The 25,696-nt window shown below is 33.1% G+C and overlaps 2 protein-coding genes and 1 non-coding gene across 3 annotated transcripts; 2 read left to right on the top strand and 1 right to left on the bottom strand.

The window, feature by feature from the left end:
* The first annotated feature begins 2,321 nt into the window (after positions 1-2,321).
* LOC132030939 (large ribosomal subunit protein eL31) lies at positions 2,322-4,678 on the top strand. Its single transcript, XM_059420745.1, has 2 exons — positions 2,322-2,480; positions 4,249-4,678. Exons 1-2 carry the CDS (start codon positions 2,398-2,400, stop codon positions 4,526-4,528), a joined length of 363 nt encoding a protein of 120 aa, XP_059276728.1. The 5' UTR covers positions 2,322-2,397; the 3' UTR covers positions 4,529-4,678.
* Positions 4,679-5,786: 1,108 nt separating this feature from the next.
* TRNAP-UGG (transfer RNA proline (anticodon UGG)) lies at positions 5,787-5,858 on the top strand. The gene has a single exon. It is a non-coding gene; the product is annotated as a tRNA-Pro (tRNA).
* A 1,473-nt stretch (positions 5,859-7,331) lies between these two features.
* On the bottom strand, positions 7,332-8,942 carry LOC132030937 (uncharacterized). The gene is made up of 2 exons (XM_059420742.1): positions 8,713-8,942; positions 7,332-7,777 (listed from the first exon to the last, which is right to left on the bottom strand). The coding sequence occupies exons 1-2, from the start codon at positions 8,892-8,894 to the stop codon at positions 7,591-7,593; spliced, it is 369 nt and encodes a 122-aa protein (XP_059276725.1). The 5' UTR covers positions 8,895-8,942; the 3' UTR covers positions 7,332-7,590.
* Between the last annotated feature and the right edge of the window lie 16,754 nt (positions 8,943-25,696).

Raw genomic sequence — 25,696 nt, 5'->3', positions numbered from 1 at the left:
CAACCGATAGCGGAGCAACCCTCCAACGTGCCTTCTGGAGTTCTGGTGAATCCATCTAAGCTAGCATGAATCAACAGCTTGTGTTTGCATCTAAGTTCTTCATGTAGGAGAATTAAAACCTTTACTTCATGACGGTATTCGACAAGTATTTTGCTAATCATGTCTTTGGTTCTTTCACAAAAGTTTATTGATTTTTTGTTATTGTTCACACCAAAGTTTATGATCAAAACATAAGTAGACAAATATCAAGTTGGTTACACTTGAAGCTAGGGAAATAGAATAAGAAAAGCTACAATGGTGTCGCACAGGCAGAGCTAGAGCGGGTTTTGCAAGTTCAATTGAATTTATTCTTTTTGTCTCAAATTCTATATACATGTACACACAAGTTTAAAATATATACATATAAAATATTACACTTAGATATTTCTAAGTTCTAACCCGCTAGCTCTATATTTTGTATTCACCTTTCGAGGGCACGTTTGATAATATCTATTATTCCTACGGCTACCATCTTACATTTTGTCTTGTTTCCAATTTCTAATAATCTTTGTAATGCTATCTCTAAAAAACCTTTGCTAAATTCTGGTGGGAAATAATGTAATGGAGCGGAAATAATTATTGATGATTCATATAACTGATTCCAGGTAATTTGAGATTGAGCTAAAGTTATTCTTGTCCTTGAAAGAATAATCAAAAGGTTTTGAGGGTATTGTTGAGCGGAACTGAGGTGTGTGTGTTTAAAGAATTTTTTTTTATACATTAATTTATGTTAGCATTATTACAAATTTGTTTTATTGGTTATGATAATTTTTTAATTTTGGTGCTCGTGATATTTATCTAAACTTATTTCACCTTCATAATTAGGAGATGTACAAATTTGGATCATCCATTTACAACATATTCATAAAAGATTTCAAAGGCTGCTAATAATTTTTCACTTTATGAGGAATTTTTAAAGTTGGAGTTGTGTTTGGTTATAGTTTTTTACAAAGAATATTTGGTTGTTTGAATATACTGAAAGTGCAAAAAGTGAAAACATGGTTGTAGATGTTTTTCAAATTTCAAATAAAGTGAAAAAACATTTCGGAAAAAAAGAGAATTATTCTCATGGCCAAACGGATTTTTAATAGAACCGTTTTTTGGTGCGGATTGCCCTTCAAATGCATTGGTCTTTAATTTTTGCCCCCTTACTAATTTTTCGAGCCCTTCAAAAAAAAAAAAAATATCGCAAGGCAAGACTTTCGCGAAACCTCAGCCTTAAGGCCTAATTTTGAGCAAAAGTTTGCCTTAAGGCATAACTTTTGCCCAAATATGTCTAGTTTTGCTACGAAACTCTACCTTACGATTTTTTTTTTTTAAGCGAAATTTGGAGTTCGAACCCCGGAAAAAAAAAAAAAAAAAAAATCTTTTCGCGAAACCACCCCGAATAACGACAATCGTGCAAATTGGCCCTTAATAGAACCATTTTTTTTTTGTGCGGATTACCCTTCAAAGGCACTGCTCTTTAATTTTTGCCCCTCAAATTGGTAGTCTTTAATTTTTACTATGAAACTCGAGGTTTTGGATTCGAACCCTTGAATGAATTTTTTGGATTCGCAAGACAGAGTTTTGAATGCATAAGGTAGAGTTTGAAACTACTGCAAAACTTTCTCGGCTACTGCCTTGCGATTTTTTTTTTTTTGAAGAACAACAATTAAATACTAGATATTAGATGAAGAACTAAAATTAAAGATCACCCCTTTGAGGGACAAAAATTAAAGACAATCCTTTGAAGGGAATCGCCCAAATGAACCGAATAGAACTGCATAAAGCTGTATTCCAGATTTTAAGCCTAGCCCAATGTATCCATAAATTAAGGCTTTAGGCCCAGCTCATATATCCATTTCAAATTTCCAAAATAGCCCCTTATCCAGATCAAAATTACAACATACCACTAGGGTTTCAATATATTTATTCCCACATAACACTTCCATTTTCTCTGTTTCTGTTGCACCTCGCCTCCTGCCTTCAAACCCTAGTAAGATTTCTCTCTCTCTAAATGTAGATCTGAAATTTGATTAGCGTTTAATGATGCTTAATGTTTTCCAAAGTGTCTAAACTTACAAATATTTAAAACTTTCGGCTATACTTTAAATATGTGTCCTAAAAATAGGCTATTTGTGCACTTGTTCCAAACTAAATACTTTAGGCCCAGCTAGGGTTTTAATCCATCCCATATAAATACTTCAATCTTCTCATTTTTTTGGGCACTTCGCCTCCTTTTATCTTAAAACCCTAGTAAGCTCTCTCTCTATAATTATCTTTCATTGTAGATCTTAATTAGTGTTTGATTAAAATGATTTTGTTTGTTTGAATTGCAGGAAAAGGTAAGTTTTAGTGTAAAAAAAGGAAGTGAAAATGGTGGAGAAAAGTAAAGGAAGAAAGGAAGAGGTTGTTTCCAGGGAATATACAATTAACCTCCACAAGCGTTTACATGGATGGTAAAATTTCTTGCTTACTATATACATTGTGATGATTGATTTGTTATTTTTGTGCAGTTTTTTTTGTTATTAGGATGATGGTTAATGTGTTCAATGTGTATAGAGGTTTTATATATACTCCCTCTGTCCCAATTTATGTGGCGCTTTTCGTTTTTCGAGAGTGAATTTGACTAAACTTTGAAGCTAAATTGGATTATAATAACTCAATATTTTAAGATTTAAATTTATATATTTGAAAACTTGACGAAAAGTACTATAAGTTGCAATATCTATTTGGTGAAAAAAGACTTCTTGAATTGTTGGTCAAAGTACATGCAGTTTGAAACTCGGGAAGCGAAAAGTGCCACATTAAATTAGGACAAAGGGAGTGAATTACTTAAGTAGTAGTTTTATTATAAACTATGAGTTGTTGAACTTTCAGGTATTTATCTGAATGGATGACCTGCTTATTCTTTATACTCTGTCAATTAATTTGTTATTTTTTTTTGTATTGTGTGATGGATTAGATGTTTTTTTGTTTGTTACTACAGTAGGTCTGTGTTTACCAAGAGTATTTTTTTAGTTGATTAAATGAGCTTGAATAGAGTATAACATGTATAAATGATTGATGTCACTAAGCTGAACTGGTTTGGGATAGATTTATATAGGTGATTGACTAATTGAAAAGTGATTTTGTTATCAACTATGGTTTGTTAGACTCAGATATGTATTTGAATTGATGACCTCTGAGTCTAGGTGATGTTCTGTCCTGACTTAGCATAGGTCAGACAACAATTGTTGTTTTCAAGCGTCTAATAATTATTTGTTAGAGTTAGTGGAATCTGTAATTTGTGTTCTGTTGTCTATCAAGTTTGTGGTCGTTGTACCAATTGAACAAACTACTACTGACTAGAAATGCATAGGGAACTGCGAGGTGCTGAGATAGGTTGTGGTGTGGGATACAGAAATAGGTTGGAAGCTACTAAAGGGTTAATTAAATTGTATTACGTGAATAAGGGCTTAAAAATGTTATCTTGTTGTAGATGGTGGGCATCAGGAGTTGATGTGTGTTGTACAATATAATTAATGATACTTTGTGACCTGTTGAATCCCTCCTTGTGTGTCACAACTGTGTTTTGTAGCAATCTTTAGGTTTTCGTAACACAATTTACAGCCTATGACACCCCAGAAATAACATTGGTTATAATTTGAAATCAATCTATGTGCTTGATTTGTCGAAGTTGATTTTCTGGTGTTAGTGAATGAACAACTGTTCTTCACTTGCCTAGAAATTTTCATGTTATAGCCGTGCGTATTGGTATTTTGATATGCACTGCTATTGTTTGAGTGAAACTCTTCATGTTTTTGAGAAGTGACCTATCAAGTTGTGCTCTACATTAAGTTTTTGTAATGATATTTCTGGCATGATACTCATTTGGGTAGATAACAAATTTTAGATCAATCTCTGTTGATTCCTGCCTGTCATTGTTGCATCATGTTCTGGTATTACATCAACACTATCCATCTTTAGGTTTTTGTAAATGCTATTGAGGATATATGCTACTTCATTAATTGAATTCATTATAAAATTAAGAAATGGTCAGAGGAGAACTTTGGTTTTCCTATTTGGCTTTTAACCCTTGTATTCCCTTTCTTGTACATGCTTTAATTTGGTAACTGGATGGTAAGCAAAGTTGTCACTACACCTTTTTGACGTGGCAAAACAGTTGATTGTCGAATCATATGACTGTTAATGTTCGCTAACGTTAGACTGGTATATTGTTAACAGCACATTCAAGAAGAAGGCCCCAACAGCCATCAAGGAGATCAGGAAGTTCGCACAGAAAGCTATGGGTACAAAGGATGTCAGAGTTGACGTGAAGCTCAACAAGCAGATCTGGAGCAGGGGCATCCGAAGTGTTCCAAGGCGTGTCAGAGTTCGTATTGCTCGCAAGAGGAATGACGATGAGGACGCAAAGGAGGAGCTCTACTCTCTGGTTACTGTTGCTGAGATCCCAGCAGAAGGATTGAAGGGTCTTGGTACCAAGATCATCGAGGATGAAGATTAAACAGTCATTTTTGGTGAAGAATGTTACTTTTATATTTTGGGATCCTTTTTAGTGCTATTAGACTCCGAAGTTTTGTTATGATACTAAGTCATTTCGTGTTTGGAATTCTCACCATGATTTTGTGCTATTCATGTTTTCAATGTCTCTGTATTTCTCATGGATTAGCTCTCTTTAGTCATAATACTGTTTAGTGTTTTTATGGACCTTAAACCCTGTTTAGTATATTTATTGTTCCAACAATAGTGCCGCTAAATGGACCTTGAACCCTGTTTAGTATTTATATGGTTTCTAAAAGGGTTTTCTCAAATTTGGAACTTTTTTTGTTTTTTTCCAATAACAATCGTAGAGTGAATTAGAAGGACTAGGAGCTGTTCGAAAGCATCATGCCATTCGAACCGTGAAATGATTCAATGGTAACTAGCAATTTCAATATATACAATTGTACTGCGCATCGAATCATACTTAATATCTCGGAACTATAGACACCCAACAAGGCAATGCTTGTAACTTATTATAATCCGCTAGCATCATATGCATAGCACACTATCTGTACGAGTCGCATGCTCAGCTAATTATCATGAAACCGCCAAGAGTCATTCCACATATGAGCATCATCCGAGATTAGCATAGTTACACAATCCCAACAAATAAACTCTTCTACCGTGTATTGCATTTCCTGCACTATACTAGTGCTCAATGAAGTGTGTTAACAATCATGAGGTCTAGGTTAAAATATCAATGATTAGGTCTAGGCTATCTCTGACTGTGGGCAGACTGCCTAGTAGTCAATAAGGCAACCTTACGGAGTTGCTATCCCATTCTTTTGTCGACTCTTTTGATCCGCTAGCAAGGCTTTTTACTAAATAAAATAGGATTCCCAATACTGGAAAGTCAAGAATGCAAAAAGGATGAACTACTTGTCTCACAAGGTATGGAGCTTATGAGTTCTTTGTCATATCCTTTGGTTTGAGCCAGACACCAGAAACCTTTTGGGAGAATCGACTTCAGAGGCAAAATCACTAGGTGAACCTATGCTAGCGGAAGGTAGCAGGTAGCCCGTAGAACTAGTCGAGGTATGTGCAATCTAAACGAACCTACGGTTATTAGAAAAAACTGTTACTGATATGCTATAAAAACTATAAGAACTCGAAGAAAAAATGGGACGTTTAATATCCTTAACAGCTGCATCATTTATTTTGTTTTAGCGATCCCTAACCGAATTGAGGGTATAAAAATCGCCCGGCACACATTTCAACAAGGGCGTTTGGTCTAGTGGTATGATTCTCGCTTTGGGTGCGAGAGGTCCCGAGTTCGATTCTCGGAACGCCCCTTGTGTGTTTTTAATATAATTTGTCCCCGTTTTTCCACGACTTGTTTTGTTTCCTGTTTAGTAATCTAGTGTGAGAGGAAAAGAAAAGATTAGATTATGATTATATGAGGGGGATGATTCGTATATTTTCTATTTTACCTTCTATTTAAAATATTTTACATACTGTACAATAAAAATTGAATACATTTACCTTCTGGCATTTACCTATATACAAGGAGAAAATTAGTTTTGCATTTATGGTATAATTTAGACCGTGCAACTTACCGTATAATATGTTTTTTCCAGTAAGAGAACCTTTTAAATTATTAGTATAAGTTGTTCGCTGCCGCTAGAAGGTACAAAGTAACAATGGTTTACAGACGAGGGAACAATATTATAAGCTATTCAGTTTGGGGGTAAGTGCGTGCATAATAAATTTCAGTTGCCTGCAGTAAGCATATACTTGGGAAAAGATTTAAACCAAATATTTTTGGTCCTTGCAACTCAATGTTGTCAATTAAGTCAGGTCTTCTTGCCTTCTTGATAGCACTTAGCATTTCAATAGGCTAAATGTTAGTAATATTCACATATTTATAATGCTAAAATAGTGATTCAAAATAATAGTACTATTTAATTCGAACAAGAAGACGAAAAATGGAAGAATATGGTGATGGAAGAAACAATAAGAGCACATTAAACCGGATGTGGTGTGATGGATTATGGATGTGATTCCTCCACTCATAACAATTAAAATAACCGAGCAAGTAGTATAAAAGTAAAAGATTTCCATTGTAATTTACAGTCTAGTTAACTAAAAGAACCCCAAAAATGGTTTAGTGAATTGAATGGGAAACTGCTAAGAGAAATAGTTTAAAGAGGAGGTAGAAAAGTGGAACAAAGGGACAACGAGAGCAATTGTTGGCAGTGGCTGGGTGGAGGGTCGAGTCGAGTCATGAGAGAGTGGAAGCATGTTAAGTGTCCCACGTTGATTGAGAGCAAAAGTAAGACCTTAGGATAAGTGGTTAAAACAAACGGATGGGAGATCGACCCGTTCAGATAATTCCTCATTCCGGAGAAAGACTATTGACAGTAGGTAGAGAGATTTTTTCCCCTAAAACACAAAGCTTGAAGGACATGTAGCTTAAAGCTGTCAACAAAAGAAATGCCAAACAAAGGCAAAAACCAGGGAACTCCCAAGTATTGAGGGATACAAATGATGGGAGAAAAGGATTAGCCATATGAACACTAGTTGATAATTTCCTCAAACATTAGTTAAATCAACATAAGCTACGCTGTACGGACAATAACTACATTGTTTACAATGCATGTTTCTTATTTCTATTGATGGAACCAAGAAGTATGGCGGGTCAGCTACTCCACACATCAACAAAAGGAACACTACCAAAGGCACAGATTGTCATAGGCAGCAGTATAGAAGTATGGCGGGTCAGCTACTCCACACATTGACAAAAGGAACACTAACAAAGGCACAGATTGTCATTGGCAGCAATATCACTCAAAAGATAAAGTTACCTTTTACAAAGTTCAGTCTAAGCCTCTCCACTGACGTGGGAATGAAATGAGGAAAGACGAGTAAATTATTGCATCAATTTAAACATGGATTTCTCAGATCCAAAAACTCTCTTGGGAAAGAAAATGTTGTATGAATTCCTTGTTACCCAACTCATCCTAATAAAAAGAGAGACCTTACAGTTGTTCAATTTGCCCAAACAAATTTTTAGAAACTGTTATCTCAGACATAGTAACCAGTGAATGTAAATCCTCTTCCTACTATCTCACCAGCACAATACCATGCAAAGCACTCCAAGCCAAACAAAGCAGCAATGCCTGCATCTTCAACCTTCAATTCCTTTCTATTCCTCCACATGTGCTTGACAGAGTCGACTTCCTTCCAAAATGACTCATAACGGCCAGGGATGCTGGAAGGAGTTAAAAAGGTTCAAAACCAAGAACAAATGCCACTCATAATTGCTAGTTAGTTATAAATATTTCTAATGTAAAGATCCATACCACTCCTCTTGGCTCCATGGAAGAAAAATGATGATAAAATCTCAGATAGGGGAGGCTCATGTAGGGTAAAATAAAGCAAATCAAATAATGATGTCTTTGGACACCATATTAGGTTGCATTACTGTGGAAGATCGGTTCACATAATAACATTTTATTATAAAGCATAGAATAGCCTATAAAATCTTTAACAAGATAATTTTATGATTATGGCTATAAATAATACTAATATATTTTGTGTTTTTTAACATGAGATTATGACTATGGCTATATTATTTACTCCATCAATCCCAATTTTTGTTGCATATGCTCCTTTTTAGTCTGTTCCAAAAGGAGTGTTATACTTCCTTATTTAGAAGTAACTTGACTTTGAACTTCACATTTTACCGTATATAAGATGATTTATAGCCACACAAAGGTCTAAGGCCGCTTGTATTAAACCACAAGTTTCAAAAGTGCTTCTTTCTTTCAACTCCGTGTCCAGACAAACACTACTATATAAATTGGGGTGGAGAGAGTGCTTGGTTTGGACATAGACACCAAAAACATTTTATGCACAAATTTTTGCACTCATATCAAATCAAAAGAACAACAAGATGCAGTTCCAGCAAACAAGGAAAAAAAAAAAAAAAAAGAATCTACTGTGCATCTTTGAAAACAGACCAATGTGTGTACCTAATCCATCTCCCCGAGGAACCAACATTACTCATACTCGATTCATGTGCATACTAAAACGAAAATCAAAGCAGATGGCGGTCTACTCATAGAGAGAAATTTTTTTCGGACGATGACTAATCCTATAAGCTTATCAACAGATATGAAGCAATTAGGCTGAAGAGAGTATAACCTGGCAAGACGAGTGTAGAGCAATTGCTTGGACAATTCATTGCATTTTTCAACGGTGGGTGGCTCCACTATATACTGTTTGTTCTGCTCCAGCAACTGTTTGTAGTAGGTAGTACCATGCTTAGAGAGAAACTGTGATGCTTGACAAGCCTTAGATTGCAGTTGCTGAATCTTGGATGCCATCAATCCCAAGAAATTCCTGGACTCAACAATAAAGGATATAAAATCAAACATCTAACCAGCTAATAGTCCAGAATACACCCGCCCTAGCACAGTGGCGGATACAATGGTAACATGGAGTCAAGCCACTCCCTTTTGTATTTTTTGGTCATTAATGTGATAAGTAAATACTCCCTCCATCCCAATTTATGTGGCACCATGGGAAAAAATAAGGGAAGACTTTGTTATGTTTACCAAATTGTCCTTACTTGTATTTTTTTTTCTTCACATTAAGTACATCTTTTAAAGTTAAGAGACCAACAAGGGTAAAATAGAGATGGTGCCATTAAATAGTTGCCAAATAAGGAAAGCTTACATTCATTTTGGGATGGACTAAAAAGGAAATGGTGCTACATAAATTGGGATGGAGGGAGTAGAAAATAATGAAAGGTTGAGATCCATTAGCGAGGGCCAAAACTTCTCTTTTGTTTCTTTTAGCTTTGTGGTACCAAGTGAAGATGGCCAATTATATAGAAGTCAGTTAGATTTCTGGGAAGGGAGACATGCACCCCTCATCTTGCAGCTTCTTTCAATTAAAAAACAACAGTAAATAAAATCTATTACCATTTTAATCCACGGACTTACTAAAATAGGTTACCAATAAAGATCTAGCCTGAATATGGTTCAAAATATTGCATACCACTTCCCTCAGAAAAAAATAGCAAAGGTTAGCTATTTAGCAATCTAATTCAGGATCGAATCACACTTTTGATCAAGTAGCTTCGAACTTGACTAGACTACAAGGTCACGCTCTCACGTGTGTAGACCTAGAATGACTTTGCATAGATCACCTGTATTTCTGTGGTCCGTTCTAAATGTTCTAAAATAAGAATAGAGTAGAGTCTCAACTCAATATATCCATCAAATAATCAGTCAATTGAACCTCAATCCCATCTATACTTTTTTTGATAAAGAAAAAAATATTCCCAGACAAAACCGGGGACAATACTAAAAAACAGACAAGTTCAACATTTTTATCTCAGTTAACTGCATATAATCATCGGCATTCTAATGCACACAAGAAAAAACAACAGTATTTTTTGTGGTTTCATTGACAAACTACAAGTAATTTCTCTCAAAATCCTGCAAAATAAAAGCTGATATTTACCTAGCTAGTACCAATTCAGTCTCACAGATCAAGCTGAATAGTGAAAATCATCAGTCATAGCTGAGTCAAACTAATAAACCAAGGGAAAACTCTTATCATCTCCCACCAAAAGCACAAACTATAAGCTTACCACAAACTCAATCTCTTACACACGTGCCTGAGTTAACAACAGTTTTTTTCGTGGTTTCATTGAAAAAATACAAGTAACTTCTATCAAACCCTGGAAAATGAAAACTTTCTCTCTCAGAGATCAAGCTGAAATTCATCAGAAGCTGATATTTTCATCTCAACTAAAAGCACAAAATATAAGCCTACTACAAATTCAATCTCTTGTACACATCAAGTTCTTTTCGAATTTTATTGACAAAATACAATTTCTCTCATCCGGAGCTGATTTTTTCTCCTAGCTAGTGCTGATTCAATACAGAACAAGCTGAACAGTGAACATCATCAGTCATAGCTGAGTCAAACCAATAAACCAAAACCCTAATCATCTACCACTAAAAGCACAAAACATAAACCTACCACAAATTCAATCTCTTATACACATACCTGAGTCAACAACTGTTTTTTTCCATGGTTTCATTGACAAAATACAAGAAATTTCTCTCAAACCCCGCAAAACAAAAGTTGATCTTTTTCTCCTAGCTAGTTCAGATTCAACCTCACAAAACAAGCTGAATAGTGAACAATCATCATTCATAGCTGAGTCAAACCAATAAACCAAAAACCTTATCATCTCCCACCAAAATCACAAAATAAAAGCCTACCACAAATTCAATCTCTTATACACATGCCTGAGTTAACAACACTTTTCCCGTGGTTTCATTGACAAAATACAAGTAATTTCTCTCAAACCTCGCAAAACGTAAGCTAATCTTTTTCTTTTAGTTAGTTTCGATTCAATCTCACAGATCAAGCTGAAAAAGTACAACCGTACCCGAATCTGGTGTCACTAGTACAAGAACAGACTAAAATAGAATCATAGCATCCTGAGTCAAATCAATAAACAGAAGGATAAGGATAGATCATTCATCAGTCCACTAAAAACACAATAAATCAAAACCTACTCCCATCAACAAATTCAACCTATTAAGCACATGCCTTATATAGAGTACACAATTTTTTGCTAATTTACACTAATAATAAGCGAGATCTGACAAAAAATTAATTAGCAAAAGGTCCAAATCAATCAATCAATAAAACAACTGCGCCTCAATCTCAAACTTAGTCAAATCTGCTATATAAATCCTCTATTATCCATTACGCTTTATTCCCGTCAATTTCATTTCAGACCAAAATATTGTACTACAGTACTTAATAAGTAAGAAAAAAAAACAGAAATTCAATCTCTTATCCACATGACTAAGTATGCATTTTATTGCTAATTTACACTCATAATTAGCGAGATTTGACAGAAATTAATTAGCAAAAGGTTCAAAACAATCTCAAACTATCTAAATCAGCTACACGAATCTACTTAATCCATTACACCTTATTTAGATCAATTTCATTTCATAACAAAATATTGTACTAATAAGAACGGAAAAAAAAAAAAAGGGGAAAAAAAAACAATTTGGCAAATTAAGAAGCAAAAATAAAAAAATTCAATCTCTTATACACATGACTAAGTATACATTTTACTGCTAATTTACACTCATAATTAGCGAGATCCGACATAAATAGAAATTAATTAGCAAAAGGTTCAAATCAATCAATCACCTACACCTCAATCTCAAACTAGCTAAATCAGCTACGTGAATCTACTTAATCTATTACGCTTTATTTAGGTCAATTTCATTTCATAACAAAATATTATACTAATAAGGAAGCAAAAAAACAAAGGAAAAAAAAAAAACAATTTGGCGAATCAAAAAAAAAAAAAAAAAAACAACAACAATTTCAATCTCTTATAAACATGACTATGTATACATTTTACTGCTAATTTACACTCATAATTAGCTAGATCTGACAGAAATTAATTAGCAAAAGGTTGAAATCTATCAATCAATCAACTACACCTTAATATCAAACTAGCTAAATTAGCTACACGAATCTACTTGATCCATTACACTTTATTTAGGTCAATTTCATTTCATAACAAAATACTATACTAATAAGAAAGCAAAAAAAAAAAAAAAATTGAAAAAAAAAACAATTTGACGAATTAAGAACACAATAAAATGAAAATGGAAGCTCAAATTTTACCTTTTTTGTTAAGTGGATGAAATCTAAGATTTTTTACTTCACTCGCCGATAAGCAGTGAACCTTTTTTTCTGAAAGAGACTTTCGAGAAAATCACGAATAGCAGATTTTCTAGTTACCACTGAAGTTACGATTATTACAGTTTGCACCAATAAATTCATAGTAATCAAATTTGTGATGCTCCTAGTTTAGTTTTATTTAGGTATAATACATAAATAGGCTCTGTATTTGGGCAGGTTATCAAATATCGCTTGACTTGTGTTCGCTTTGTTAGTTGGTAACCCTTGACTTACAAAATGATCATCTAGACACTTTCAAAATTTATATGTCACGTTAGTATTTGTGTTTACATGTTCAACTTTATACAAGTTAAGGTCAGGGGCGGAGGGAGGAAGGGCTAAGGGTTCATCTGAGCGCTTCGACGGAAATTTACACTGTTTATACTTGGCTAAAATTATTTTTATGTGTATACAGTAGATTTTGAATCCCCTTTGACTTCTTCATGTGTTTACTTTTTCATATTTTGAATTCCTTTAGTGAAAATCTTGGTTTCCGTCATTTGGTTAAGACCACTACACATGTCGGCTTTAAAGTTGAAGAGCATACTTGTCATCTAATGCCAAGTTTGAGAGCTTGTTTACCTATTATGCCTTTTCTTTTCTCCTTTTGCTTTATATATAGTCCTTTGAGACTTGCAACCTTGAGAATAGAAATTGATATTTTCTTTTTCCTCTAAAGATTCCTTAAACAAATTGGAGTTTGAGATTTGTTGTCAAATAATTGATTTAAGTTACAAATGTGTTTTCTCATCATAGTTAATTAAATTTGTGCTAGAACTAGATCAGGGTTCAATGCACTTTTTGTGTATATTATATGTCATGTCAACTTGCTCATTTAGATTCATTAGTAGTTCACTTTGGTTTGCTCACGTTCTATTTGTAAAACTAACAAGTTTTAGTTGAGTTCATATATACTTGAACTTTAACTATATAAAAACATCATACATATGAAATTGTCCGAAGTAAATAAATGTACAAAAAATTTAAAAGCGGACACAAATTAAATGATGGCATAAAATCAAATATTTGTTCACTTTATCTGTTTCATCCCCGTATGCCAGCAAATTTTAGTGGGCTTTGCAATGGTTTCATAGCTCACTTGGAACTGCTCATATATTATTGGCCGGGCCATCAGAACATTTCAATGGTAGTTGAACCCAAACTTTTTTTTGCAGGGATTTTCCTGCAAAGGCACTGAACTGGTCTTTAATTTCATGTTTTTTTGCGCGGATTGTTCTTCTTTTGGGGTGGTCTTTAATTTTTGTCCCTCAAATTGCTGGTCTTAATTTTTGTCTTTCGCTTAAAAAGGTGGCCGAAAATACTTCGAAGTTTTGGGTTCGAATCCCCGCTCAGTCAAAAAAATAATAATTTCGCAAGGCAAAAGCAGGCAAAAACTCTCGCAACGGTTTTTCTACCTATAACACGGTTTGCGAGGTTTTGCCTTGCGATTTTTTTTTTTTTTTACGGGGGTTCGCCTTGAGTTTTTTAGGCGAAGGTAAGAGGTAAAGACCGGTGAGGGGGAAAAAAATTAAAGACCACCCGAAAATCAAATTGAATATGAAAGGGCCTTACAAGGGAGATTGATTTTTTTTTTTTTTAACTTTTGATAACATCGGGTAATTATCCTTAGAATAAAGTTAGGGGTCTAATATTTATTTGGCTTAAGTAACCGCCCCTGGGCACGTTTTGCAGGCGAAACTATTGGTCAAATGGGTTTTATTACACCTTTAGTGAGTGTGGTCGCTCGCGGGAATTTGTAAAATAAGGCTTATGTGGCCTCCGTGTGTAAAATATTAATGACATTTTTCATCTATGTGTACCCCCGCATGGATAAATTGTTTTTGAAAAAAAAATGTAAAAGCGGTTTTTTTTATAAAAAATCGTGCAAATTTGATTTAACTAAAAACTACAAATATATCTATAAAAAATCGATTTTTTTTTTTTTAAAGGGTGTCCTTTGATTTTCATAATTAGGTTTAAGACACTTCTTTAAAAAACTGCAAACATTGCTTTTTTTTAAAAATGTAGAAAACCCATTTTTTTTTAAAAATAATCCTATTTAGATACTACCCACTTATTTTAAAAAAATATGCACATACATCTTTTGGGTAATTATCCTTCCGAATAATGTTAGATTTAAGAAGTTCCGGATTTTTTAATAAAAAATTCGGGTCTAATATTTATTTATATGATTTTTCCAAAATTGCTCAATCTTACAAATAAAACATTATGATTATCGTCTAACGTACAAGATTTTAAAATAGTCTTAACATTTTGTTATGAGATTTTTAGTCTGCTTAAAAGGAATGTGGTCTAAAACGTTCATAATTTATAAAAGAAATAAAATAGGATAATTTTGTAAAACTGTCGGGAGAAGAAACAACTGATGAAAATTTCACAATACGGAGGAAAAGAACAACGAAAGAGGGAAATTTATCTTTACAAAAATGAGAAAATTTTGACAAATAGTCACTTTTACAGCTACCGTTTGAATATAGCTGATTGTTCTCAGTTTATTACGTGCCCATCAATACACACAAAGACTTAATAATACTTTCACTTTTTAATACATACTGCTAGTCAAATTACAAATAAATGATAAAACAGAGCCGTGATATATTCCACGAAAGGAGGCACACTGATATATTCCATAAAGAGAACACTCGGAGGCACACTAAGTTTTGAAGATGGCAAGACCACATAGGGGAGCAAAAATCTTTGATTAAAAAAAGTGTTCGAGAATGAACCTTTTGGAGCGGACGAATCTTCCAGGGTATGAATCTTTTTTTATCACCCCCCATTACACAATCACACACTCACATGGTACCTCAACATCTAAGTGTCATTATCATCTTGTTTTCAACTTGTAAAATCTGCCAATCTCAGTATATAACCACAATATCTTGATTGTTACTTTGACAAATATGTGACATCTTACCAATCTTTAAAACATATATGTGACATCTTACATCTGAAATCTTCATAAAATTTCGTCGATTCATATAATTTAGTTGTGATGTAACACTTACATGTACTGGTTTTCCGAAGAGAACTTTGTTTCCATGACATATGTCTAAGTCTCCATCATGCAAGTTACTTCTTTCAAATTAAATGAAATTCCAAGTCATCAAATCTTTGATTAAAAAATGTTATGTCGAAAAATAAGTGTAGATAGATGAAATTCTAATGAACAACGCGAGTACCTTATAACTCAATAACTTTTGTCCACACCATTATCTATTAAAATTCTTTATCTATATATATTTGATTATGAATTCCATCAGTATAGAATTAATTCATTAATCACAACATAAAATCTCGCGTACTACACTACGATGTTTGGTGGAGGTATATGAATAATTAATCTCAACATAAAATTCTTTTCTACACAAGATATATATAAAAATTGTGTGGGAATCTACTCATTATTTTATGCGGGACAGAATGTAGAATAAGATTACGTGTATCAATAATACAAAGATTGTATAAGCTATAAAGATAAAAATACACTTTCAGGAAAAGAACATCAATCGCTAGGATGTCAACCCTCAATCTCAAACTAATAAAACTTAAAAAAAAAGGGTATGAATCTTTTTATCACCCCCAAATCAATCATTATACACCTCAATCTCAAACTGTAACAATCCACATTTATTTAGGTCAATTTCATTTCATAACAAAATATTATAATAATAAGGAAGCAAAAAAAAAACAAAACTTACAACAACAACAACAACAATTTCAAATATTTTAAATTTCATGGTACACCACAAATCTCAAACTCTAAGTGTCATTATCATCTTGTTTTCTACTTGTAAAATCTGCCAATCTCAGTATATAACCACAATATCTGATTGTTACTTTGACAAGTTATATGTGACATCTTAGTAATCAATCTTTAAAAAATATATGTGACATCTTACATCTGAAATCTTCAATAAATTTCGTCGATTCATGATAATTTAGTCACGTGTGATGTAACACTAACTACATGTACTCCACATGCTTTATTTTTATGTGTATATATTTTCTTTGACTTCTTCGAATATTTTGAATCTTTTGTTTCAAAGATCACTGACATATGTCTAAGTGTATTATTAATCAGTTCTCCATTAATATAGTCAGACAAGTTACTTCTTTCAATTCTTTGCGTTTTGAAATATTAATGTTCTTCTTAAATTCTAAACTAGATCATCATGTTGACATGTCAACTTGCTGATTGATCATGAAGACAATACCAGTGATTCAAATACTTGTTAAATCATACTACTTTATATGTATATGTCCAAAAATAAGTGTAGATAAGGTATTTTCAAAATCACAAGTTTAAATTCTAAATCGACCACTTTAATTTGCTCGGAGAGTTTGGAACGGGATTATGGGCGGATCTCCTGTAATGTCCAAAACTACTTGGTTTTTATAACTTTTGACTTACATAAACTCAATAACTTTTGTCCACACCATATATATCTATTAAGAATTCATTAAATATCTATATATATTTGATTGTGAATTCATTTATTAATATAAGGGTCGTTTGGTTTGAGTATAGAATTAATTAATTAATCACAACATAAAATCTCACAATACGGAGGGAAAAGAACACTACGATGTAGTCACACGATGTTTGGTGGAGGTATATGAATAATTAATCTCAACATAAAATTCTTTTCTACACAAGATATATATAAAAATTGTGTGGGAATCTACTCATTATTTTATGCGTTGGACGAAACCCTCATCAGTACGTCCCTTTGCTTTCTCATTTGTCTTTTTTTTTCTTTTCTCCATAATAACTGTATTTTGGTTTCCATCTGTGTAATTATACAATAATACAATTCCTTTTACGATTGTATAAACTTTGTATTAAAGATATTAAAATACACTTTCCATTGTGTGTAACTAATTCATGTGTAATATTAGTATTTTAAATATTTGTTTGTTTGTTATTATCCAAGGAAGCTAATGCATCCCCTTTTTACTTATGTTTTATCACCCTCTTCCTAATTTCTACGGCCTTATTGTTTGACATGTCCCATAAAGAAAAGATTTTTTTCTTTTTGTTTGAAGAAAGTACAGTCATGAGAATATGATAATAACTCTGGTGGAAAATCTCAGCGATCTGACTATATCTTTCTACTCATAGCAAGTTCAAGTTTAATTTGACTTATGTTTGTAATTTTTCTAGGAAATGGATAAGCTATCAGACAATTAATGCTTCATGCTCTTTATGACCTTTGCTATATTTACTTGAATATAAATTCCACAAGAGACGGTATTCCTTTTATTTTTAGCTCTCAATAGAGATGTTACTTGTATACTAGACTAGAGGAAACACTTATTGAAAAATAGACAGAGTATAAACTATTACTAAGTTGTGTTTTCGCTAGCGCTAAAAAATCTTTATTGTCACTGATATGAAAATTGTTGTTAATAGCCTCCTTCATTTCGGGAATTGTGTTAGCTTTTGCTTACTATGAAGTTATTAAGCTTCAATCCTTATATATGTGGAAGAGTAAGGTGATTGCAAACATGTTTGCACTTGTTGTTAGATGGAGATGCTGCCCGGTAGTTCATATTTTACTTCATTTCTTGCTTATTGAACTAAATATTTATCAAAACGAACCTTTGATTATTTCAATGGTAGTTATTAATCTAATCTTAAATTAGTATCATCCGAGGCCTTTGGCAATATCTTGAATGTTATGTTTTTTAGGCCGTATTTGCACATATATTTATACATGGAAAAAACGCAAGTGCCTTTTGCACTTTCTTGAATAGGGATTTCCTTATTGTACATATATCTACATGGAACTGACAGTTGTGGCAAGGTATAAAGGTGTATTTAGTCTGTTTGTACATACATTTATACATGAGTGGATGCAAGGTCGGCCTTCAGAATGTTAAAGGTTATATTGTACAGCAACTTATCAAAAGAATATTCTAAGTTGAAATATAATTTTGTAAATTTAGCTATACGGATTTGTACTTCACTAAAATAAAGGTTTGGAAATTTTAAACTGGTTGCATTACTAATTCATAAGTTGTAAAGTAATATAAGAGTTCTGATTTTAAATATTTCTTTAGATTGATAATGAAAAATCGGCAACTATAATTCCAAACGGCTTGTATCTTTTTTATTTAATCAATATAATAAAATTAAACTTTCTATGCATATACAATGATTTTTTTTTTTATCCATCTAAATTAATTTTATGAAAACTTATTTCCATCTAAATGTAAAACAATATATTCCGTAATTCCTACACTTTTCATTTTTTATAGCAACCATCACAACTAAGCTTTGAGCTATTTTCCATCTCCTCTTGATGCTTTGATTAAAAAAGTGTTCGAAAGAGGATAAAATCCTAATGAACACTTTCAAGTTGGTGTGGTTAGATCTCATTAATTGACGAGAGAGGAATAAAAGGATAAAATGAATCTTTTTCGGGAACAGAAGGGAAAAACAGAAATTAAAGTGGTGAGTGTCATTATCATCTTGTTTTCTACAAACAATTTATATAACCACAATATCTTGATTGTTACTTTGACACAATTTCTACCAATCTTTAAAAAATATATGTGACATCTTACATCACACACTTCATAAAATTTCGTCGATTCATAAATTTAGCGTGATGTAACACTAACTAGCATGTGCATGCATCGGTTTGTTTCAACTCACTGACATATTTGAACCACTTCTTTCAATTCTTTGCAGAGGTTGACTTGATTGATCATGAAGACAATACCAGTGATTCCATTGAAACGTATTAAGTGTAGATAGAGTATTTTCATATAGCTTAGACCACTCTCGAGAGTTTGGATAGGACTACGTGTCTCAATTTTTGACACCATATATATATATATATATCTATTTGATGTGTTCATTTATTAATATAAGAAGATAATATTCTTGGATCACTCATACATATCATATTATTCTAAGCATGCAACAATTTTTTCTTGGTGCATTTTCGATTGATGTAGCAAATATTATTACCGACAATAATGCATTTCACTGTATCAACCTCTTGGAGGGGGGATAAACATGATTATTTCTTAGGTATTTGGCAAGTTTTATGAAATGTGATTGTTTATAATTTATTTTTTATTAGTTTGACACTTTCTTTTTTCTTTCATGGATTCCCCATCTCCTATCTGGAAAAATGCAGTGATATTTAATTTGGAGGGAGAACTCATCATGACACATTTACATGATGAGGATGCAACAGTCTCAGAAATGGTAATTTTCTTTATTTTCTTTTATTGAAATTTTCAATGTATTTTTGAATTTTCATTAAATATTTATGTCACATCATAGGGTTGTTTGCCCCCTTCTCCTCTTGAATGAATCGAATTTGATTCACTTTCAAGTAGACATGTTGACGTCATAATGGCGACAAACAATTATGAACGCCTTGTAAGTAGTTTCTTTTTACTTTTGGGAAAAAATAGAGTTACATCATTTTTAAGAAAAACAATGTGAAATTGTGAGCTTTCTGTAATATAGGCTTATCTCCATGATTTGGAATTACTCTATTACGATTTTGAAGCCCTTTTCATCATGTCTCCTCCTCCCTCCAACACATTTACATGTAAGTAGTTTTTTTTTTTATTTTTTTTAAAATAGAGTTACATTATTTTTAAGAAAAACGGTAAAGAAATTGAGATGAAATTGTCTTATAGGGTTCTCTCTCATGAATTGGAATTGCTCCTCCTTATCATGCCTCCTCCTGCCAGCCCCCAACTTGTAAGTATTTTCTCTTCCTTTTTTTTTTTTTTGAAAAAACAGAGTTACATTACTTCTTTTCTTATCGTTTAATACTATCGAAAATCCGTCGAAAGTTTCCAAATGATTTCATTGAAACTTTTTTGACAAGCTGTTTTGCGACAAAATGAAAACCATCAAAGTGTCATCTAAAAATCTCGATTTCCTATAGGAATATCCGTCAGAAATAAGCGAATTTTTAGTAGTGACAATTGATAGTTTTTTGAATTCAAGCCAATTCCACAGCTGCTAGGGATAATATCGTGGATGTCAACCACAAATTAAAATCAATGATAGTCGTCATAAAGTTGGCTGGGTTCAGAAGAGCTTGCAGATTATGGAGGGGATAAAGCTTCTTGGGTTTAGAAGAGCTTGGAGGTTGAGGTTCGGGGTAAATAACATTACGAGATTGAGAAACCTATAATTGGGCCCAATTATTAGGACGCCAACCATGTATTATGATGGACGATCCTCGGGAGATAAAGAGAGTGTACTGGTGTATAAGGACTTTGCAACTACTGAACGTCACAGGGGCCAGTTGGTATGATGTGGGAATATTTCCAAGGGTACTCACGTGCACTACCACTTTTGGCCACCCTATGTCAAGAGACCAATAAGGTTGGGTATTTGTGGACAGATTGTATGAACGTCCACCAAAGAGTGAAATGTGGAAGAAGTTAAAGAATAAAGTTGTCGGATTTCTATATTTCTACATGGTCTCTCTCATATTCATTTTCTCGATATTCGTCATGGGAAATTGGCTTAAGGAGTTTTGTATGGTAAAGACGGAAGTGTTTACAATTTTTTGAGGATACAACTCCAATGAAAAAGAGACTAGCTTTCGATGGAGTGAAACAATGAATCGAAGTTCATGTCAGGGAGAAACCTGTACCAAAGGAAGACTTACTAATTAAACATGTTCGAGTCTTGGCCAAAATATGAACCGCACTACAAGTTTCACATGAGATGGTTGAATCAAGCCTCAATATAATGGAGCTCCCAAATTAAAGTGATTTTTCTTGAGGCAATGTATGATGTTATGCTGAAGGACACAAATGCTTGTAAAATTTTCAATCTTGATCATTTTGATCACGCTTGGTATACCCGACTTTGTTCCTAGTCAAATGCATTCCAGAGTGTCTTATATTAGCTATCACCCGACCAGACTCGAGGCGCACGTATAGTCCAGTTTATGGCCATTCACGTGGAATTGTAATTTATGAAAGAAACTTCTAACAACATTCTGAATTACTTTGCACTGTGGTGTTAGATGAGCTGGAGGGTGCATTTCCTGAACTTATCTTAAGCGTTTATATGGACTTGGTCACAGGAAAGTTCAAGGATGATAAAATTGTAGAGAAAATTGTAAAGAGATCAAAGAAAGCTACAACGATATATACAACGTATGATTCTCCTATAAACTTTGAAACTTGTGATTTATGGCTCGTTAAAAATCACAACTTTCTTTTGGAAATGCAATTTGCTATTTTTCAACTACTTTAACTCTGTTTCTTCGTGGTCATCACAGAAATCAGACTAATTCTAGTAAGAAAAAAACCCTAAAATCCAACTCTTATAAGAAAAAAAAAAAACTCTTTGATTTCTCTAATTCGCTTGTTCTAGGGGCTTTGCTTGTGAGGGTTTTTTGATGGAAGGAGTAACATGATCAAGTTTGGGTAGCAAGAAGCATGAATTACAATATTGTTCAAAAATGTGAAAGAGGAAGAAGTGACGGAAACTACTGACTACATAAATGATCTTTCACTTTTGTGTTTACTAGAGTCGAAGAGACGCACCTTCGGGCATTTCAAGGGTGCCTACATTTACATTACAAGTCGGTGGCAACTCTCTCAAAAAGGAATCCATTGCAAAATAATTTAAATCATATGTAAAGAATATATAATTAAGGAAGCTATAATATTTTTTTAAAAAAAAAACAAATTTGAAAGAACTTACAGTTAGCCCGGCACGATCATAGATTTCACTATTATTAAACAATGAGAAATAAATGATAATAAAATCAACAGAAGATAGACTCCATTATGTCACCACATTATCTGAACTTTGGCTCATTTCTCATATATTAAATGTAATTTTTCTTTCATTTGAGATAAAATTTTGCCTCTAAATGGAACCCATTGGACCCATCAAGCCTCCCCCAATCCTTAACCCTTCACCAAAAGTCTAATCATCTTCACCAAAAGCACAAAACATAAACCTATGACAAATTAAATCTCTAAAACACATGTCTGAGTATACATCTTTTGCTTATTAACACTTATAATTAGTGAAATCTGACAGAAATTGATTAGCAAAAGGTTGAAATCTATCAATCAATCAACACTTATAATTATTAAGATCATTTTTTCAGTTTAGAATAAGCGTGTGTTGCACATGCTGTATTTTTAACTTATTTTGATTACTATGTAATTAGTGAAGGGGGTAAATGATATAAAAAATAAGTTCAACGGGGTAAATAATATAAAAAATAAGCTTAACGGGGTAAATAATATAAAAAATTAGTTCAACGGTTAATAAGATCGACCCTCACATAATTATGGTGTATAGTTGATAATTTCGCCATAGTTTTGGGGTATTTTTATGTTTTATCCTTTTAAGTTATATCCTACCAATTATTTCCAACTACTATATATATTTTACTCATATGTTAAGCTTTAGTAATTTGAAGCTATTAGTTTTATTATGACACTTACTCCTAGTGTTGACTGCTAAAACTTACTATCTATACTTCAATTTATATGATATGTATAGTTTGATTGGATACAAAACCAAAAAGAAAAAGAACACTTCTGAGATTTTAAAGAACACATCTGTTTGATTATAAGACTTTTAAAACTTAAGGTCTTAAACATGTCATACCATTTGTGGCAATAGAATGAATGGCCTCCATAAGGTGCGACCTTGAATATTTAACCTTACTAATAATATTTTAAAAAAATAACTATCACGCCCCAAACCCGACCCTGACGCAACTGACATCCAATGCTATGAACAACACCGAAAGCACCTTATAAAATCAATAAACTTATATTCTCTTTAAATAATCTTTTAATATTCAGTTAAAACAGTCATTTATGGCTAACTGAAAATAATTAGTAATTAGTAAATTGGCCGGAAGAAGCCATCGATCGGAAAGTTGAATATCTTTATTGGAAAAAGAAACCGATTTGAAATCTTTTCTCTCTTCTTGGTACGACATCATCCAAATCAGGTGCAACCTTAGCTGGTCCATAAATATCAGCTAAAGATCTCAACCTTAGAGTAGGATCAGGGGCAGAAGATGATATCTGTCTAAGGCTTGAATAGACTTCAAGGGTACCAAGTGCATCCGCACTGTTGTTGGGGGGAGATGCAAAATTAGGGATAGCCACATCTTGCGCAACAGACTTACCACCACTGCTTGGAGGAGATGCAGAAATAGGGGTAGCAAGAACAACTTTTATAGCTTACCTAATGCAATCCCCAATAAAGAGTGGGGTCACCTGGACCCGAAAGGTGAAACTTGACCCTATCACACTTTGAAGTTTTGCAATAAGAGATGCGTCTACTTCCCGCAACATAAACATAATGTAAACTTGAATATAAAAGATGGCAACATACAATGTAATTTCAACTGGAAAATTATCTAATACCATTGTTTTGGCTGTGACCAAATCATTTGTAGAAGAGCCTAAAATAATCTCAACTTGCTGGTCAAAAGCTGTGACTCAAGCAACATCATCGCCGTCCTTGATTTTAAAGTATAGAGCAAGCCTGAAATCAATACAAAAAATGAAAAACTGAACATTACATTACAAAAATTACTGAAAACCCTAATTACAATAGAATAACGTTTTAGATTACCTAACACACATGTCAACAACATTGTCACATTTTTCACACCAATACGTGTCCTCAACCTTTGTAACACTTTTGTGGCATTTTGGGCAATTGAGATATATTACAATAGATTTGACATCAGATTTGAGAGCAACAACAGAAGCATGTATGATATACATGTTAGTCTGCCAAATTAAAAGGAATAAAAAATAAAAAATTGTTATCTTATTCATATTGAAGAAAAAAATTTAGTATGAAAAATAGTTTTAATTAATATATATCTCAGTGTCACCCACGAAAGGATTGTATATTGCTGCTGCTAACCATGGGCTTGAGAAAGTGCCTTAATTTGGCAGTCTAACATGTATATCATACATGCCTCTGTTATTGCTCTCAAATCTGATGTCAAATCTATTGCTATATTTTAGGCAACTGAGATATATAGCAATAGATTTCAAGGCCTAGCATTAACACTCTCTAAATTGGTGTGTCCTCAACCTTTGTATGGAATCATAGTTCTCCAAATGTGATTCCAAGGCCTAGCATTAACACTCTCCAAGTTGGTGTGGTCAGACATGTTAACAGGAGGAATAAAAGATAAAAGACCGAAAGAGAAGGGAAAAGAAAATAAAGTGGTGAGCTGGATAAACAATTTATGCATTACTAATTTCTACTACTAATTTCTACAAAACTTACTTAAATACACACACACACACATATAACATAAGATCATCAGTTGTATAAATTCATAAATTTCAAACCCTGAATCCAGTTCATAGGTGAAGAGATTTGTAGCCACGTTTTAAGTGTCAAATCGTGATATATCTTAGTCAAGAAATAGGACTACATGTCCAATTGACTAAACTATTTGATGTGTAAGAAGATAATATTCTTGGATCATCATATATATCATATTATTCTAAGCATGCAACTATTTTGTCTTGGTGCATTTTCGATTGATGTAGCAACTGTTTCTGCATCACCTCTTTGGAGATAAACATGATTATTTCTCAGGTATTTGGCAAGTTTTATGAAATGTGATTGTTTATAATTTATTTTTTATTAGTTTGACACTTTCTTTCTTTCACAGATTCCTCTCCCTTCTCCTATATTTGATTTGGAGGGAGACCTCATCATGACACATTTATATGATGAGGATGCAACACTCTTAGAAATGGTAATTTTTTTTATATTTTCTTTTATCTAAATTTTCAATGTATTGTTGAATTTTCATTAAATATTTTATGTCATATCATAGGTTTGTTTGCCTCCCTTCCAATGAATCGGGGTTTGATTCGGCCCAGTGAGGTCATAATGGCGATTATGAACGCCTTTTTAAGTAGTTTCTTTTTTACTTTTGGGAAAAAATAGAGTTACATCATTTTTAAGAAAAACAATGTGAAGTTGTGAGCTTTCTGTCATATAGGCTTATCTCCATGATTTCGAATTACTCTATTATGATTTTGAAACCCTTTTCATCATGTCTCCTCCTGCCAACCCCCAACCTGTAAGTAGTTTTTTTTTTTTAAAAAAAAAAAATAGAGTTATGTTATTTTTAAGAAAAACAGTGTGAAATTGTGAGATTTCTGTCTTATAGGGTTCTCTCCGTGAATTGGAATTGCCCCTCCTCATCATGCCTCCTCCCGCCAGCCCCCAACTTGTAAGTATTTTTTTTTTTTTTTTTTTTGTAAAAACAGAGTTACATTACTTCTTTTCTTATCGTTTAATACTGTCGGAAATCCGTCGAAAATTTCCAAATGATTTTATTGAAACTTTTTCGAC

This window comes from Lycium ferocissimum, chromosome 9 (genome assembly GCF_029784015.1).
Source record: "Lycium ferocissimum isolate CSIRO_LF1 chromosome 9, AGI_CSIRO_Lferr_CH_V1, whole genome shotgun sequence".
Lineage (NCBI taxonomy): Eukaryota > Viridiplantae > Streptophyta > Magnoliopsida > Solanales > Solanaceae > Lycium > Lycium ferocissimum.
Note: the sequence above shows the minus strand (reverse complement) of the source record. Positions and strands in the feature narration are given on the sequence as shown.

Coding starts and splice junctions, on each gene's coding strand:
- LOC132030937 (XM_059420742.1), bottom strand. CDS start 8,894: ATGGCATCCAAGATTCAGCAACTGCAATCTAAGGCTTGTCAAGCATCA. Junction 7,778..8,712: donor CTCTACACTCGTCTTGCCAG/GTTATACTCTCT, acceptor AACTCCTTCCAG/CATCCCTGGCCGTTATGAGT.
- LOC132030939 (XM_059420745.1), top strand. CDS start 2,398: ATGGTGGAGAAAAGTAAAGGAAGAAAGGAAGAGGTTGTTTCCAGGGAA. Junction 2,481..4,248: donor CACAAGCGTTTACATGGATG/GTAAAATTTCTT, acceptor TATTGTTAACAG/CACATTCAAGAAGAAGGCCC.